We start from the raw sequence: 17723 nt of genomic DNA on the forward strand, positions 1-17723 counted from the left end.
TGAAGAACTCAGCATCTTATGCACGTGAACATGAGAAGGCAAATAAAGTTTTTAGCGGTCGAATTTCAAACCTGTAACCATTGTACACCTCTGAAGATTCAGATTACAAACAAGTAAAAACTGGAACCAAGTTTTAAAACTAGAATGTTTAAGAATTGTTGACGAGTGGTAATGTAACAATGCCAGTGAATCCGGGGAGTTATGTTATTGGCACTTCAAACTTATATTTTTCAGTAGTCTAACATACAGTACAATATTATGGCACTGAAGAGGAAACAACCTCCAGATCACCTCGAAATCCTGAGGTTAAGCATTCCACGAATATCCCAGATTTGAGCTCCTGAACATACCAATATCTTTAGTACGCATTTGACCAAAGTTAAATTTAATTTTTGTTACTTAAGTTCCTCAATTAATCATGTTTTCCCTAAAATCCAAATGGCTCCGGTGGAAAATTCAACTGTGTGGCATGACATGCATACAGCAACCCACCATGAAGCATCATCTCCAACCTCTGTTTTTCTCATGGAAAAAAGGGAAATAATTTTTACTAGTGACTGGATTTCTTTTCCCAAAAGCTAAACTTGTCTCTGAAAAACAAGAGTTAACTGAAACCTAAGGGCATGTACAATGGTGATATCTTAGCAGTGCCACGTAGGATAAATGCTGAAGTGGAGGAAAGAGAATGTTGAAAAAGGGTTTGCCTTCTCTTAATTAAGAGATGATCTCTTAGCACAATCTCTCTCACAACAAATTTAGGATATCTGATTACTAGAGATAAGACTAAAAAATAATCCATTGTACATCATGTTTTGTTGTTATATCTAAATTACGTGGCGGCGCTATGATAAGACAGTCTTATCAACCATTGTACATGCCCTAAACAATACCATTTGGAACCTAAACGGAGTAAAAGAGAGTTAATTGAAATTTTAACCGATTTTTTTAGAGGTTTATTTTTTTTATAGAGTAAAAAAGTATATTACTGGATGTCAAACAGGCCAAACCTGAACTTTAGAATTAACATGCTTGGCACAATACAGTGCCAGTGTATTGATGGGGCATATTTTTCTCCTTGTACGTAGTTGAGATCAAATTCAGGGTTTTCACAGCCAAATTAAGTTACTAGCAGTGCGGTATTTTGCAAAGTACTCTAAGCGTGGCTAAGCACATAGCAATATGCACGAGAGATATGAACAATGGAGTAGAAGGCACCTCTATAAAACCAGCAAGGCAACTCCATGTTCGGGGTACAAATCTTGACTGACGGCTTATAAGAATATAATGCGAGCATTTTCAGAAATCAGAAATCACATCAAGCTTAATTTGCTAGATACTGGATCGCACAGGTATCTCTAAATAAGTGGGGATTTTACTCGTCAACAAGCAAGAGAAAAAAGGCACATACGTGGCCAGCGATGGCGAGCTCCCCCACCACCCCATGGTGTCCTTCTCCCTCCAGTCGGCAACCACCATGAGGGTCCTCAAGTCCACGAACGCCGACCCATCCCCCGACTCACCGACCCTGGCGCCCTCGACCTCGTTGACGTCGACGCGCCAGTACGCGGCGGCCTCCTTGCCACCACGGGAGCCAAGGAACACGAAGACATCCGGGCAGCAGTTCCCCGCGGATTCCACTGCCGCACATTCTTGGTAGTACCCGCCGGACAACGCCACGATTTGAGCTCGGCCCTGCCCTTGGCTTGACAGATCGAGCACCGCTGCTGCAGATCCGGCCGCCGGAGAAAAAATCGCATCTTGAACTCGATCGACCTCGCTGGCGCAGGCAACGGAGGACGGCGGTCACGCGGGCGTTGGAGGAGAGTTGAAGAATGCGACCTGAGGTGAGAGAGACGACACCGTGTCCGAACGGGGGCAAAATAGGAAACCCAAATTTTTCGGTAACGTAGCCGAACGTGACCGTGAAAGGCCTTAACAAAAGCGACCCAAAATGATTCCCGCCATTCCGAAAAGCTTGTCGCAAGCACCTGTAACGATTCAGCTAAATCAATTTTACAAAGACACCCTCTACAATTCAAATTCTTACAAGAAACTCTCTAATTCCAAATCGATTGTAGCTCGAGTCGTCCACAATCTCCCGTCCGCATCCCGATCCGGTCTGCAGCCGTCCTCGCCTGCAGCTAAACCAGCACGCCAGCACCTGCCTGAGCAGCAACCTCGCTAAACCAGCTGCCGGAGCAATGGGCATGCTTCCAGTCGCTAAACCAGCACGCCAGCAGCCATCTCATCCAGACTGCTCCATCAATCGCCGGCATCTCCTCCCGCTGTTCCTCGATCGCCAGCATCTCCTCAATCGCTGTCCGCTCGATCTCCCAGCACTTCAGCAGCTAATATAGGTGGCGAATCATGATTAAAAATCCAAGAGTAGTTACTGCCTTTCCTGGTTATCCTAGTAAGAGCCAGTCTCTCATATATCAAGCTATAAAAGCCACTTCAACGGGAAAAAAGTTTGCTAAAGCTTCTCCTAGCATTTCGAGCCACTTGTAATACATCATCTCCTGGTTCGCACTTAATCTGACGGTAGTTCTAAATTCTTTGGTTAAAATTACACTCAAAGAACAGATGTTGACGATCATCATAATCTCTACCAGGACACAACTCACAGTGGTTATCATCAGTTACTTTCCAGCTCCCCTTCAATAGATCTCTTGTACTCAGACATACAACCAATGGCTCGTGAACTAAAGCATAATACTTGGAAGTGAAATACTCTCCATTCTGCCACACACATTTCCATTCATCCCTCTTAGATGTGTTCAACTCAATCCATCAAGCCAGGAAGAAATAACAAGGAATTCCTCATAAAGCTCGTGCGGATAGGGCCATATGAAACAACTCCGTTCTGTCTTGAGACTGCCGCATGTCTTGCACAGATATTTTGTCATCAACTGCAAAGGAGAACAATCCATTTAGAATAATAAGGGTTTCCCCCCGTTTCTATTAATATGAAATCAACAGAAGTAACAAAAGTCTTTTTTTGCAGAAAGTAGAACAAAACGAAAATTGGCTGGGCAGACAATAAGCTGTACCAGCTGAAAACTACCAACGCTTATTACAGTCCAGGGGACAAAGCCCGCTACCTCTCTTTTCTCAAACCAAGTTTACTGCCTTAATAAGCCAGGAACAACAAACCAAAACATGGACTATAAAGCTCAGCCGAGGCCAAGTTTCTTTCTCTTCACTAGGTCGCCTTACACTTGGACCCGCTGCCGGCTTGGACTGGGTTGGGGAAGGCGACTGGAGGGGAGAACCAGTTAGTTAGGAGCAGTTGGCGTTGCAGCTCAGCCATTGTCCACTCGCCTCCTGAGGGAACTAGTGCCAGGCTATCTGAAGGAGTTCCTCCCGCTTGTGCTCCATATCCCAGATGTATTGCTGCAAGGTGACTTCCAGAGCAGTCTTGCATAGAATTGCCCACTGATGTATGGTCGAGATCAATCTGTCCCATGCATCCCTCATGGTTTTCCATATCCTGCCCTGAAAACACATGTCATTACGGTAAGTCCAAAGGCACCACACGGTGGCGGAAGAAATCATGTTAATATGACCATGGTTATTAGGAGCAATCCATAATCTAGCAATAGATAAAATGTCAGCTCCAATTTGTATTTTCACTATATCAGATATTGCTTCCCAAATGAAAACTGCTACAGAGCAAGAACATAGCAAATGGTGAGAAGTTTCAGGTTCACGAGCTCACAGCAGAATACACATGTAAGGTACACGAGGTTGAAGTACTCGACACTGGCCATCTCGGCACGGTGCCAACAGTCGGTCAACAACCAGCCATTCATCGTCTGGAGCAAAAGGAGCAGTATATCACTCTCAGACTAAGACATGAAATATTCATAGCCTACCTAGCTACTATGAATCTAAAGAGCATCTATTAATACTAGAGCAGTTGAGCAGGAAGCAGAATTGACAATCCAAAGGTACAAATTTATGTCAACAGCCGTCACCAGCACAGACAATTCTCAATTAGGCAGGGGGGAAAAATAAAGTAAAGTTCGATAGTACTAGTGCTAGCAAATAAGCTCTCAAATGGAACAAGGAAAAATTATACAGGACAGCACAAGAACACACACCAGTATATCCCATCTGTTGAGGTCACAAGGAGGGACGGAAGAAAATGAGAAGGTTGTGCAGCTATGAGCTATCCCAGTACCACGCAAACTCTAGCATGGGTGCGTGACTGACCAATAACACACACGACTATCAACCAAACAAGAGATTTTGTGTAACAGAAGCCATCCCTGAGTGATCCGGAAGTTCAGACAGACACAAAATATATTGCAGTCATTCTGTCGAATAACGAGTGTGCACGAGGAGAAAAAAGGGAGGGGACTCCTTCTGCGCACGTCAACGGTGAAGACGGGGTCCTGGAGGCGGCGGCGGAGGTCCAAGGAGGCGAGGAGCTTGAGGTGGAGGTCCTCGGAGGCAAGGAGCTTGAGGCGGAGGGAGAGATCTGGGACTGGAAGCGCATATATAGATGTGGAAGCTCAAATACCACCCCCCGATGCCTGGAGGCACAAGAGAAGACAGAGAAAAGCATGTGCATGGTTTAATCACGCCGAGGTGAATAATTTAATCTTACCAACAATTCTAATCCTCAGGGTAAGTTCCGCTGCATAAGATTGATTTCACTCTTAACAGAAGGAGCATATGACCGTGAGAAACAGAAGTTACACATGAGCATATTACTTTAGTGTTCAAGACCAGTTTAGTCGTGATTATGACTTTGTACACACACACTCTTCTTCATGGACAAGAGATCAAGGGTTGGACATGAATATCACCTAGTATATTCAGCAAGGAATCGGCTATTTTTCCAACGGAGAAAAAGCTAATGCAATTACTATACATATATGAAAAAAGAATCTGAAAAATGATATACCTCATAAAATTATAAACAGGAAGGAATTAGCCAAAAGATGCCTCTACCAAATCCAAATATGTGTACCTGATGCCGCCTCTTTCTCAACATTTCCTCCATCCTTGCTGGAACTGCCTTGGCCATCACTGCACCCACCGGCACCAGCTATTCCATTCCATGTTGATGATACAAAGTTAGTGATCATATTTACAGAAAAATGCTTGAACAAAAAAAAGATCTAGCTGCAGCTTAACAGGACTGTCATGACAGTAGCGATGCGAAAACCTCTTTTCTCTTTCTAACAATCAAATAAGGCCGTACATAAAAAAAGTTCTACAGTAAACATAACATTATGATACAAACCAATCAGATGTGAATCAGATGTTTCTTTGTATATGAACATAAACATGTCACTCTGAACTATGCATAATTTATCTTTGCATTTGGAAATGAGCAGTAGCTTGTTATTCTGAAATAAATATTTCTATATTCCGCACATGTCTGCACATGTTTCTTAGCTTCTTATTCATCTTTGCATTTGGAGAGAACATAAACATGTCCCTCTGAACATGTCAGTCTGAAATAAATGTTTCTTATATTCTGCACAAGAACAAGTGGATCAAACACACACCAATGCCTTGAGAAATAAAATAAAATCACATCAAGCTTCAACAAACAATGGAGGTGCTTACATCATCAAGAAACCTTGTATTATTTCATTGTATGAGAGACTTGTTTGTCATTATCCTCTTCCAATTATAGAAGAATTGGTGCATAGCACTGCATTAGCACCAAAGCAGTTGTTAAATTACCATGACCTTACTTTCCTCTAAAATACGACAAACCAATCATTCTGCAAAATAAAATGAAAAATTGTACCAACAATAGGACCTGGTGTATAGGCTTGTATGGCCACAAAAGACATCTCACCTTCTCATATACTGGATGCTAGCAGTTCTATCATAGCAAGCTAATTTCCAGTTTAGATATGCAACCACCTCCAACAAAACAAGTAGCAAGATTCATTTTTTCAGATGCTAATATATCAGTGGAAAGCTAAGTTCACTGAGGGGTCACTAGAAATGCTGAAGCTCCTGGATCCCATAGGAGTCTCAGGTCTCTCCTACTATGCTCAGTATTGAGCTGGCTGGAACTTGTGGCAAATGATTCGGAGGCCTTTAGGACTGGACAATTGCATGCCCTCTCATCATCATGCTGCAGCAGCTCAAGATTGAAATCCCGCACATCTGAGGTAATGTTCAGGCAAGCACAATCTTGTTCTTCATATATATTATATACATGCATTTCCTTGAACACATGGGGAGCATCTTGCACATTCGGCTGCAGGTTGGGAACAAGCAGCGACACAGAACCAGGAGTGTTGTTGGCTTTGGAGGAAAGAACTGGAGCCAGACATGCTGCTTGTGCTCCTATGGACAACCGATCTGTGACACCAACATTCTCCCCTGCTGAAGGTGACCCTGGTGGAGTAGCCTGCTCCAAGGGATAATCTGCCGGCAGAGTAAAGTAAGTATACTCGGTTCCATCTGCTAGGAAAAGGCTTTGGCGATTGAGATTATGGAAACCATACGACTGGGGCATTTCACCGAACATCTCTTGGGCGACAGAAGCAGTGGCCGTACTAGAGGACACTGAAGGTGCAGATGCAACCGTCGTCATGCTTCCGGATGATGGTGTAAAACACACAGGTGGTATCAAGGTAGTGGTGGTACTTGACATTGGCAAGGGTAGCATGGAAGTGGTCAGAGAAGATAACCTGTCCCGCAGTTTGGAGAGCTCGCCTTGCAGTGAATCAAACGAACGCTGTGATTGAGCTTGATGCTCATCCAATCGTCGCTTGATGTCGAGGACCACACGGGGGGCATGTGCTCGCTGACGGTAGCTTCCTTGTGTGCATGTGCTTCTGATGACGGTGTGGTTGTAAGAGCGTTGGTGGATGCAGAATGTGGATAAAGAGAGTTTGTGTAAAGCAATTTTGGTGTGGGTGTGGTGGATAGTATGGTGGGAAAATAAGGAGAAGAGTGATAGCAGGGTTGAAGTATGAGCAAAACTCTAGGATGATCTTGTGGAGCGTAGGTGTGGTTTGACACCGTATCAAACACCCGTGATGTTCTGTCAAACATCTGATGGTTGTAGCCTGGTGCTAACCTTTCATCCAACACCTGATGGGCACCTAGCCACTGGCATGCAAACGAGAATGCAGCTGAACGAGGAATGTGTTGTTGCTGCCCATTCCAGGAGTGCTGGCTCATCAATGATCCAAAATCACCACGATACTCCAAGCAGATATCCTATTCTCCCCGGCTTTTCTGGATACAAAAGATGAGCACGTACTCACCGAATTCCTTGTTGATGAATAGCAGCCCTGGGAGATAGTAAAGCTCAAGCCTTTGTATGGGGTGGGGGGCAATCACTGACGTTACATGCTTGTTGTGGACACGCAAGATGAGAGATTGGGGTTGCTGGAATCAAAGGGAATTTGAAGCTGCAAGGAGGGAGTTGCGGTGGAGGCGCTGAGACTTGGCCTGATTTGAGGAGGACGACTAGTAGAGATTAGTGGAGGCGTGTGGGGTGGAAGTTGAGGAGCGTGGCGGCGGAGGCGGATGGGCGGCTCTCCCAATTTGGGAACGAGATTTGGGTGGGGAACTGTGATTTGGACCGCCGGGATCTACAACTTCCGCGCCGCCGCGAGAAACCCTATAAGATCAGGATCAGGGGAAGTGGAAGGAGATGCTGGACAAGAGAAATTGGGGGAATGAGGGAAAGAGAAGAGGCTGGGCACACACTCCCTAATAATAATAATAAAGCCAAGTAATCTCAATACTGTACTTAGGCTGGTGCCAATGCACCACACCACTCTAGCCTGCCACGTCAGCTTTTTTCCCCACTCTCACCCCACTCTCACCCCACGGTGCCAATGCACGGGCTATAGTGTCAGCTCTCACTTCTCTCTCCTCCACATCACCATTTCTTTTTCAGATTAAGTTATTTCACTCGATTTTTTGTAGACATTCAAAATAATGCAAGAAAATTATTTTATTCAACTCAAAATGTTACCGATTACATAATAATTAATAAAATTGCATAATAAATTTTAAAAATTACATAATAAATAAAAAATAAATTCTAATCCTCTTCCTCCTCCTCGTCGGCATCATCTTCCAGACCAAGCTCATTTTCCACCATCTGGATGGCCTTCGCATGTTTGCGCTTTTCTGCTTCGTTCATGTCGGCGGTCGATCGGTCTTTCATTTTGTTCCATTGCTTGAGTAGCTTAGCCTTCACTAAACCATTCCACATGTTCTTCATCGCGAAGGATTTACTTCCTACCTCACTGCTTGATGAGGATTCCTTCCCCCTCCTCCTATCCTTACGTGCCGCGGCCTTGGCCCTATCGCGGCCCGTTGGACGCTCCTCCTCCGTCGTCGCGTCGCTAGAGCTGTACTCACCAGAAACTCCCAGACGGCTTCTCTTGGAAGTGGAATCGGTTCCACTACCAGGACCATGTTGTCCTTTCCACTTCGCTTCATTGCGAACAGCTTCCCACCAGTGGTGCCGTCTGAACGGCTGAGTCACTCTTTTGTCATTCACGTACCTCTCCATTGCCGCCTTCATGACCATTGCATCGTCTGTTCCACTCTGACGTAACGCTTCTTCTTGGATGTGGTATGCATTGAACAGGGACACCTCCTTGTTGTAGGCGTTCCAATGATCCTTCAGTTGCTTCGAGGTCCGACGACGGGCAGGATCCGAGGTAGAGTTGAAGGTTGCAGCTATCTGACCCCAAAAACTATTGCCGGTCTTGCAATTACCGGCGACAGAGTCTTTGGAGTTAAAAATCCAAGCGTTAACCTACCCGAAATACATATTGTTAGTGAAAAATCCAAGCAAGAACCAACCCCGAAATAAATATGTGATGGGTAAGTAAAGTACCAGTTTTTCCTCGTCCGCAGTTGTCCAGTCAAGCCTCTTTGGACGCGGTGGTACGATTGTTTCCGCGGCATTAGACTCGGAGCTTCGAGCACTGGCTTCAGGAGGTGGTGGGGGGTACGGACCATATGGCGCGTATGGATACGGAGGTGGAGCGTATGAACCATATGGGTAAGGAGGTACAGTCTCACTCCCGCTACCTGTAAATGGAGCATGTGGAGGTGGGGGGTATGGATACGGAGGCGGAGGGTATGAACCATATGGCGCCGGAGGTGGAGCGTATGGCCCATATGGCCCCGGAGGTGGTGCGCCGGAGGAGTATAAAACTCGGGGAAGCGGCGAAGAACCGACATTGGAGCGACGATGTGTCGGAGAGACATCATCTAGGTTTACTGGTGACCCGTCGGGCTGCAAGAGATCCGTGAACGAGGTCATATCTGGAGTCCAACCGGACATGGTGGAGAAGATTTGAGAGAGTGAAGGAGATGAATGAGATGAAATGGGTGTGGAGTGAGTGAAACCATATGGGGGATATTTATAGGGGGTGGGGATGAAATTTTGGGGTTTTTTGGCATTTTTTTCGAATTTTTTGAACCAGCAACGGCTACCCAACGGCTAGCTGACGTGGACGAATCAGATCGCGCCACGTCAGCTAGCCGTTACGCCCGCTCTCTCGCCCGCCCTCTCGCCCCGTGCTGCCAGCGCGCCGCCCCGCCTCTCGCCCGCCTATCGCCTCGCTCTCGCCCCCAGCGCGGGCGGTAGCGGGCGATAGCGCCGGGCGCCCGCGCCACCGCCCCGCGCTGCCCTCTCGCCCCTCTCTCGCCTGGCTCTCGCCCCGCCTCGGGCGGTAGCGCCTCCTCTCTCGCCTGCGTTGGCACCAGCCTTAACCCAACTGTTTGCAGCATCGATTACACGAGTGACAAGAGAAACTGAACCCAACTGGACAAGACAAGGGAACCATAAAGGACAAAAGGGAACCCAACGAGTGTCCGCCTAAGTTAATTGTAGCTATTTAGCGTCCTTGGGTACCATGGGTTCCCTTTACAGTAGATGCTTAGGCGGACGAGCAGGAGCTGCACCGGGACACCGTGGCGGAGGAGGACTCGACGTCGGTGGAGTCGTCGTCGTGGCGACGACGGCACCGGAAGGCCATGATGAGCGCCACGATGGCGCTCAGGAGGGCGGCGACGGCGGATACGACGGTGGCGATGGTCAAGTTTCTTTCTCTTCATTAGGTCGCCTTACACTTGGACCCGCTGCCGGCTTGGACTGGGTTGGAGAAGGCGACTGGAGGGAAGAACCAGTTAGTTAGGAGCAGTTGGCGTTGTAGCTCGGCCATCATCCACTCGCCTCCTGAGGGAATTAGTGCCTGGCTATCTGAAGGAGTTCCTCCCGCTTGTGCTCCATATCCCGGATGTATTGCTGCAAGGTGACTTCCAGAGCAGTCTTGCATAGAATTGCCCACCGATGTATGGTCGAGATCAATCTGTCCCATGCCTCCCTCATGGTTTTCCATATCCTGCCCTGAAAACACATGTCATTACGGTAAGTCCAAAGGCACCACAAGGTGGCGGAAGAAATCATGTTAATATGACCATGGTTATTAGGAGCAATCCATAATCTAGCAATAGATAAAAAGTCAGCTCCAATTTGTATTTTCACTATATCAGATATTGCTTCCCAAATGAAAACTGCTACAGAGCAAGAACATAGCAATGGTGAGAAGTTTCAGGTTCACGAGCTCACAGCAGAATACACATGTAAGGTCATCGATCGGACGTCGTTTAGCTAAGTTATCCCTGGTTGACAACTTATTTTTACTAAACAACCATAGGAACACGTGAATTCAGGGAGGAACAGTAATGTTCCATATCGCTGGCGTGTGGATTCGTTTGATCCCAGGATCATTGACAATCGCATAGAAGCTCTTAACTGAGTAAACACCTGATGGATTATACATCCATATTGGTTGATCATTCTCATCCGTGAAAGTAATGCTCCTAGCTATCTCAAGCAAATCAGACCATTGTCACATAAGGGATTCGTCAACTGTACGTCTAAAAGTAAACTTAAGATCTCTACCATCCCATACTTCCGCAATAGTGCAATTTTTCTCATTGACAATATAATAGATCCAAGAAAAGCGTAGCCAAGCTACAATGCCCAAACCAAATATCCTCCTAGAAGTTTACCATCTTCACGTTACCAATATTCCATCTATAACCCATCCTTCCAGCTTCTACTGCCCAAACCACTCCTTTCCAAAAAGGAGAGATATTTTTAGCAGTAGTCCATAGAATATTTGGTTTATTAGTGTCGTATTTATGATCCACAGTTTGTTTCCAAAGCTTATTATCTGCCATAGTATACCTCTTAATCCAACTAGCAAGCAAACAAAGGTTTAATTCTCTGAAGTCATGGACCCCAAGGCCCCCAAACTCTTTTTTCTGCCACACCGTCCCTCAGTAGTTAGATGGTATTTATGCCTATCACCTAAGTTGTCCCAAAAAAAATGGGTCATTTGGGAATTAATTGCATTAATTACCCATTTGGGGAACTTAATAACAGACATCAAATACATAGGCATGCTTTTAGAAGCACTAACCTAGCTGCATAGGAGAGTAATCTCTGGAAATTTAGACATTTTACATCCAGGATGCCTCTATGGAAATCTCTGGCTAAAGCTATGACATCATCTTTAACTACATGCCAGAATTTTTGGAAAAACAAAAAAGAGAAGACATCAGGGCCCGGTTCTCCGGCTGCATAAGAACCGAAGACCGCATCTTTTATCTCTTCCTCAGAAAATTCTTTTTCTAAAATCTGGTTTTCTGGCTGAGTAACCTTATCACCTTCGTCCCAAAAGTCAGGTGATGGCGAAATATTGGACCTGGGTTCAAACCCAAAAAGCTTTGTGTAAACTGGACCATCTAATGCTGCCAAAGTAGTTTACTGACGCCTTTGATTTGCTTTTGCATGGAAAAACGCTGTGTTACATATGTAAACAAGACAATGAAAACAATCTGTGGGACTTAAGTTGTGGATGGAGCAGAAAAAGGGGACAGCAGAACATCAGCTAACATATGTAAACAAGATGATGAAAGAAACATACTCCAAGTTAGTATCAGTGTCTTTCCAGCATAAAGTAACTCTAGCTTAGTCCAACATTGACAGATTCCAGCAAAAAGTTACTACATTTTATCTTGAATGAAACAGTAATATGTAGTGCATTGATGACAGTGAAATGAAACAGTAGACAATAGTATTAAGATGACAGTAATATGGAGTTCATTGATGCCTTCTTGGGTAAGTCAACAAGGTAAACACTGCATGGGATAAACTGAAACATAGGGTATTTCCAGCTGAGAAAGAAGATGGAATACTTGATGAAAATCAGTCGCTGTTCATGGGAAGAATATGGATGTGACTTGCGGTAGAACTGTGGGAGAAAGGCCTACTAGATTGCGCTGGCTTGCGAGTTTCACAAAGGGCTCCAGGAGCAAAATTAGCATCAACTATTCCTTCTAATTATGAGCGAAATTAGCATCAACTGTTGCTTCTAATAAGTGCTCCTCTTAATTGAACACATTGCCCTCACAACTTTACTAAGTCAAGGTCATACAAATGAAGTGCATTTTAGTTACCAAAATGGAGTATATTCTGCACAAACAGTTTCTATTTCTGTGGACACATGCACACTTCGAAAAGGAGATTATTTGATCAATGAGTCACAAGAAAGCCAAACTGTTTTCATAGCAGCACGCTAAGTTAATTGAGGAACTTCATTTAAGAGCAGTAGCGCTCACAGTTATCTAAGAATAAGCCCCTGGAGAATTCAGAAACTTGCCTTGGAGAATGGGATGGACCGTGCTAGTGCAAAGGTTCTAAGGGGCTATTCTACTGCTTAAGATAGCCTGGAGTATGCGCGAAACCTAACATATACAGCTTGCTACGATAGCTCGGAGTTTGTATGAACCATAGGTCTCCAACGCGTGACATGTGGCTCAATCACATAAAACAGATTACTGTGGTTCAGAAACAGCAATAGTGTCATCACTAATATAGTTAATATAAGGAGAGTTTAATATACTTCTGAATATGCAGAGCAGTGTCAAGCTCAAAGAGCTGGCTTGGTTTAGACCTCCGCAGCACGGATACGGTGCACTAGTGGCGTGTCCGTGTCAGATACAGTATCCGATACGGATTCGGTCCGGATACCGTATCCCTACGGTTTTGACCGTATCGGTAAATTAAAGCAATTAAAACAATTGTTTTTAATTCGGATACATGTTCTGATACGTTTTGGACACGGTTTTGATACGGCCCAGCCCAAAAGTCCAAAACCAAAAACTCTACCCCGTCCATGACCCCCGTTCCCTTCCCAGTTCCTCCTTCTCCCCCGACACAGCCGCCTCCTCTCCTCTCCCGACACAGCAGCCTGCTCCGGTCCTCCTCGATCTACATCCAGCAGCCGCCGCCGGCGAGCTGGCGACCTAGCCGGCGGAGATCCGGCCATCTCCAGCAGCAGGCAAGCAGCCGCCGCCGGCGAGCTGGCGACCTGGCCGGCGGAGATCCGGCCATCTCCAAGCGAGCAAGCGGCCGCCGCCGGCGAGTGGCGACCTAGCCGGCGGAGATCCGGCCATCTCCGGCGGCGAGCCAGCGGCGGCGGCAGCTCGATTCCTCCTCTCCACTTCTCCGGCTCGATTCCTCCTCTCCAAAGGACAAAGAGTAGCAATTAGCAGTCTCCTTTCTCGGTTTCTCCTTGATCCTCTCATGATTGTAGTTCGATTGCAGCCTTGCAGGCTTGTCAATTGATGAGCCAGAGTTGGAGGGTATCTCGTTTGGAGAGGTGGATGCTGGTGTGGTCAATATGGAAGATGAGGAAGACGACTAAATGTTTATTTCGTGTCGTGTTTTACTATTTTCTAAATCTGTTCTGCCACTTGCTAAGTTGCTATTAGCCTATCAAGCTACCTACATGCTATGCTACATTGCTATCTATGTAATATTTTAACTGCCATTCTGCTATTCTGTAGCTCCCATATGTTACATACATTTATTTTTAGTTTTGAAAAAAATAGTAAAACGTATCCTCGTATCTGCACATTTTCAAAATGCCGTATTTCCGTATCCGTATCGGCGAGATACGGATACCCGTATCCGTATCCGTGCAATTTAGGTTTAGACCCTCTACTACGATTTTTTCCCTGGAAGTATATTTAAAAAGCCATGCCAGAATGATACTAGTACATCCGTTCCAAAATAAGTGTCGCAACTTTGTCCAGATGTGGACGTATCTAAACGTATTTTAGCGTGCAGATACATCCGCATCTAGATAAAGTTGCGACGCTTATATTAAAACGGAGAGAGTGTCTGTTAAGAAACTCCTACATGTAAAGAACAAAAGTAAAGGCTGTAAGATTTAGTCATGCCAGGCAACTGAAATCCAACTAGAGGATGAAAGGTCAACGCTCTTAAGCGATGTCAATCCAAGAAAGCCCTGGGATAGTTCATTTACCTAGCGAAAGCAAACAATCCGGATAAGCTACTAGCAGAGATGACATAGAAATTCACCTTATGCATGTGTGGGGATCCTTCCATAAGGAGAACCTCAAAGAACACATGTGATCTTGACATCTTCTCTTTGTCCTCATCATCACTCCAGAAGTCCATGCTATAGTCCTCACCAAAACACCTACAGGGAACAGAAAACTGGCTGGTTCAGTCTACATCCAGAAATCAACATGATGTCAAAATTTTGCAATGGACCTAGGTGGAGTCAGGACTTTATTGGTGCATGGCTGTATGCCCGACAAGTATCTACTATTGGATTACTTTGGCCCACCGTGGATCTGCAACGCAGCTCCCGCCGTACACACTCCACTTGTGGTACTTCTCCCAGAGGTCCACGAGGTTGAAGTACTCGACACTGGCCATCTCGGCACGGTGCCAACAGTCGGTCAACAACCAGCCATTCATCGTCTGAAGCAAAAGGAGCAGTATATCACTCTCAGACTAAGACATGAAATATTCATAGCCTACCTAGCTACTATGAATCTAAAGAGCATCTATTAATACTAGAGCAGTTGAGCAGGAAGCAGAATTGACAATCCAAAGGTAGAAATTTATGTCAACAGCCGTCACCGGCACAGACAATTCTCAATTGGCAGGCGGGGGGGGGGGGGGGGGGAATAAAGTAAAGTTCGATAGTACTAGTGCTAGCAAATAAGCTCTCAAATGGAACAAGGAAAAATTATACAGGACAGCACAAGCACACACACCAGTATATCCCATCTGTTGAGGTCACAAGGAGGGACAGAAGAAAATGAGAAGGTTGTGCAGCTATGAGCTATCCCAGTACCACGCAAACTCTAGCATGGGTGCGTGACTGACCAATAACACACACGACTACCAACCAAACAAGAGATTTTGTGTCACAGAAGCCATCCCCGAGTGATCCGGAAGTTCAGACAGACACAAAATATATTGTAGTCATTCTGTCGAATAACGAGTGTGCAAGAGGAGAAAAAAGGGAGGGGACTCCTTCTGCGCACGTCAACGGCGAAGACGGGGTCCTGGAGGCGGCGGCGGAGGTCCAAGGAGGCGAGGAGCTTGAGGTGGAGGTCCTCGGAGGCGAGGAGCTTGAGGCGGAGCTCCTCGGAGGCGAGGAGCTTGAGGCGGAGGGAGAGATCTGGGACTGGAAGCGCTTATATAGATGTGGAAGCTCAAATACCCCCCCTGATGCCTGGAGGCACAAGAGAAGACAGAGAAAAGCATGTGCATGGTTTAATCACGCCGAGGTGAATAATTTAATCTTACCAACAATTCTAATCCTCAGGGTAAGTTCCGCTGCATAAGATTGATTTCACTCTTAACAGAAGGAGCATATGACCGTGAGAAACAGAAGTTACACATGAGCATATTACTTCACTGTTCAAGACCAGTATAGTCGTGATTATGACTTTGTACACACACTCTTCTTCATGGACAAGAGATCAAGGGTTGGACATGAATATCACGTATATTCAGCAAGGAATCGGCTATTTTCTCCAAATATGTGTACCTGATGCCGCGTCTTTCTCAACATTTCCTCCATCCTTGCTGGAACTGCCTTGGCCATCATTGCACCCACCGGCACCAGCTATTCCATTCCATGTTGATGTCGTCTACCTGAAAGTGACAACACAGATGATACAAAGTTAGTGATCATATTTACAGAAAAAATGTAACGTGAATAAAGAAAAAATACAGTATCTAGCTGCAGCTTAACAGGACTGTCATGACAGTAGCGATGCGAAAACCTCTTTTCTCTTTCTAACAATGAAATAAGGCTGTACATAAGAACAGTTGTACAGTAAACATAACATTATGATACAAACCAATCTGATGTGAAAAAAGATGTTTCTTTGTATATGATGAACATAAACATGTCACTCTGAACTATGCATAATTTATCTTTGCATTTGGAAATGTGCAGTAGTAGCTTCTTATTCTGAAATAAATGTTCCTTATATTCCGCTCATGTTTCTGAGCTTCTTATTCATCTCTGCATTTGGAGAGAACATAAACATGTCAGCCTGAAATAAATGTTTCTTATATTCTGCACAAGAAGAAATATAGCATTTCATGGCCTGCAGGAACATGCATTTCATGTTGTGCAATTTCTATGCAAGAAAGATGAGGAAGACCAAAGAAGAAATAGATGACAAACTGAGTATGCAGCAAGCTCAATTTTGAATTAAAGAAGAAATACTAGATGACAAACTGAGTGTCAGAACGGCGGCGCCGTCAACAGGCGGTTGAGGTCGAGGTCGAGGTCGGGTCAGTGAAGCCGCGGCGCGAGGTCCAGGCCAGGGGGCCGTGCCGCTCCTCCACGGGGTCGAGGCGGGGCATGAGCCCCTCAGCAGCGCGAGGGCCAGGAAGCAGGCCGGTCTCCCCTGGGGACGAGGCGGTGCAGGAGGTCAGTGGCGCGCGTCGGCGCCGAAGCCAGCGAGGCCGCTGCAGCACGGCGGCGCCGTCGGCCGTGAGACGGCTTCCTCCGGCGGCGGCAGCCGGGGCGAGGTCTTGGCGGCGGCGGCTAGGGTTTTCCTGGGCCTGGGTCATTTGTGGGAAAGAAGAGAGACAAAGTCAAAGCGCATTGCGCACACACTCTTCTCCTTAATAGTAATAATAAAAAAGCCAACTGAAACTGCTCACACAAGATAAACTGAAACTCAAGGACAAGTAGAGATTGCTAGTGCTGTACTAATACTAGCAGCTATTTACATATGAGCAGCCTAGGCGGACGAGGAGGAGGCCGACGAGCATGAGCAGCCTAGGCGGACGAAGAGGTGGCGGACGACGAGGAGGCCGACGAGCATGAGCAGCCTAGGCAGACGAAGAGGAGGCGGACGAGGATGAGGGCCGACGACGATGAGGAGCGGGACACCGTCGCCGCCGACGAAGACTCCACGTCGCTGGAGTCGTCGTGGCGGCGATGACGGCGGCGGAGGGCGGTGATGAGCGCCGTGATGGCGGTCAGTAGGGCGGCGACGGCGGAGACGACGCTGGCGATGATGACGATGTTGCTGATGCTGCTGCTGCCGCCGTCTGTTGTCGCCGGAGGGCACGGGTTGAACGGCGGGCAGGCCGGGCACGCCGGGCAGCGAACCGACACGGAGACCGCCCGATCACTGACCGGAGGCTGCCGCTCGCCGTTGACACACGGCGGCTCCGGCGCGCACGGGCGACAGGGGGCGCAGGGAGAGGGCGGGCAGTCGAGGAGGGCGGCCGGGGGTGCTCCTGCTGCAGCTGCACAGAATGTACTACCATTCAGCCACAAAGCAAACACGAACTATGAACGAAACCGGGGAGGAAGAACGGGGAATGCAACTCATTACCC

At 46.5% G+C, this 17723-nt stretch overlaps 1 protein-coding gene across 10 annotated transcripts; it reads right to left on the bottom strand.

Moving 5' to 3' along the window:
- Positions 1 to 1980: 1980 nt before the first annotated feature.
- LOC127337159 (uncharacterized) lies at positions 1981 to 16991 on the bottom strand. 10 transcript variants are annotated; one of them, XR_011752877.1, is made up of 5 exons: positions 15906 to 16991; positions 14678 to 14824; positions 14417 to 14537; positions 3051 to 3495; positions 1981 to 2909 (listed from the first exon to the last, which is right to left on the bottom strand). XR_011752877.1 is itself a non-coding variant. In XM_051364091.2 (5 exons), the coding sequence occupies exons 3-5, from the start codon at positions 5033 to 5035 to the stop codon at positions 3203 to 3205; spliced, it is 447 nt and encodes a 148-aa protein (XP_051220051.2). In that variant the 5' UTR covers positions 5036 to 5056; positions 5584 to 5671; positions 5822 to 7702; the 3' UTR covers positions 2919 to 3202. The 10 variants fall into 10 exon arrangements, 7 of the variants coding, with proteins under 7 accessions (XP_051220051.2, XP_071682940.1, XP_051220050.2 ...); XM_051364091.2 differs by lacking the exons at positions 1981 to 2909; positions 14417 to 14537; positions 14678 to 14824; positions 15906 to 16991 and adding exons at positions 3719 to 3815; positions 4979 to 5056; positions 5584 to 5671; positions 5822 to 7702 and having other exon boundaries at positions 2919 to 3495; XM_071826838.1 differs by lacking the exons at positions 1981 to 2909; positions 3051 to 3495 and adding an exon at positions 9789 to 10366 and having other exon boundaries at positions 14688 to 14824; positions 15906 to 15983; positions 16608 to 16990.
- Positions 16992 to 17723: the final 732 nt, after the last annotated feature.

This window comes from Lolium perenne, chromosome 2 (assembly GCF_019359855.2).
Source record: "Lolium perenne isolate Kyuss_39 chromosome 2, Kyuss_2.0, whole genome shotgun sequence".
Classification (NCBI taxonomy): domain Eukaryota; kingdom Viridiplantae; phylum Streptophyta; class Magnoliopsida; order Poales; family Poaceae; genus Lolium; species Lolium perenne.

What these genes read in the sequence shown, in the direction of transcription:
- LOC127337159 (XM_071826836.1), bottom strand. Translation starts at nt 15,965, where the DNA reads ATGATGGCCAAGGCAGTTCCAGCAAGGATGGAGGAAATGTTGAGAAAG. An exon ending in TGAGAAAGACGCGGCATCAG is followed by an intron (nt 14,825 to 15,905) that starts GTACACATATTT and finishes CTTTTGCTTCAG; the next exon opens with ACGATGAATGGCTGGTTGTT. An exon ending in AGCTGCGTTGCAGATCCACG is followed by an intron (nt 14,538 to 14,687) that starts GTGGGCCAAAGT and finishes TGTTCCCTGTAG; the next exon opens with GTGTTTTGGTGAGGACTATA.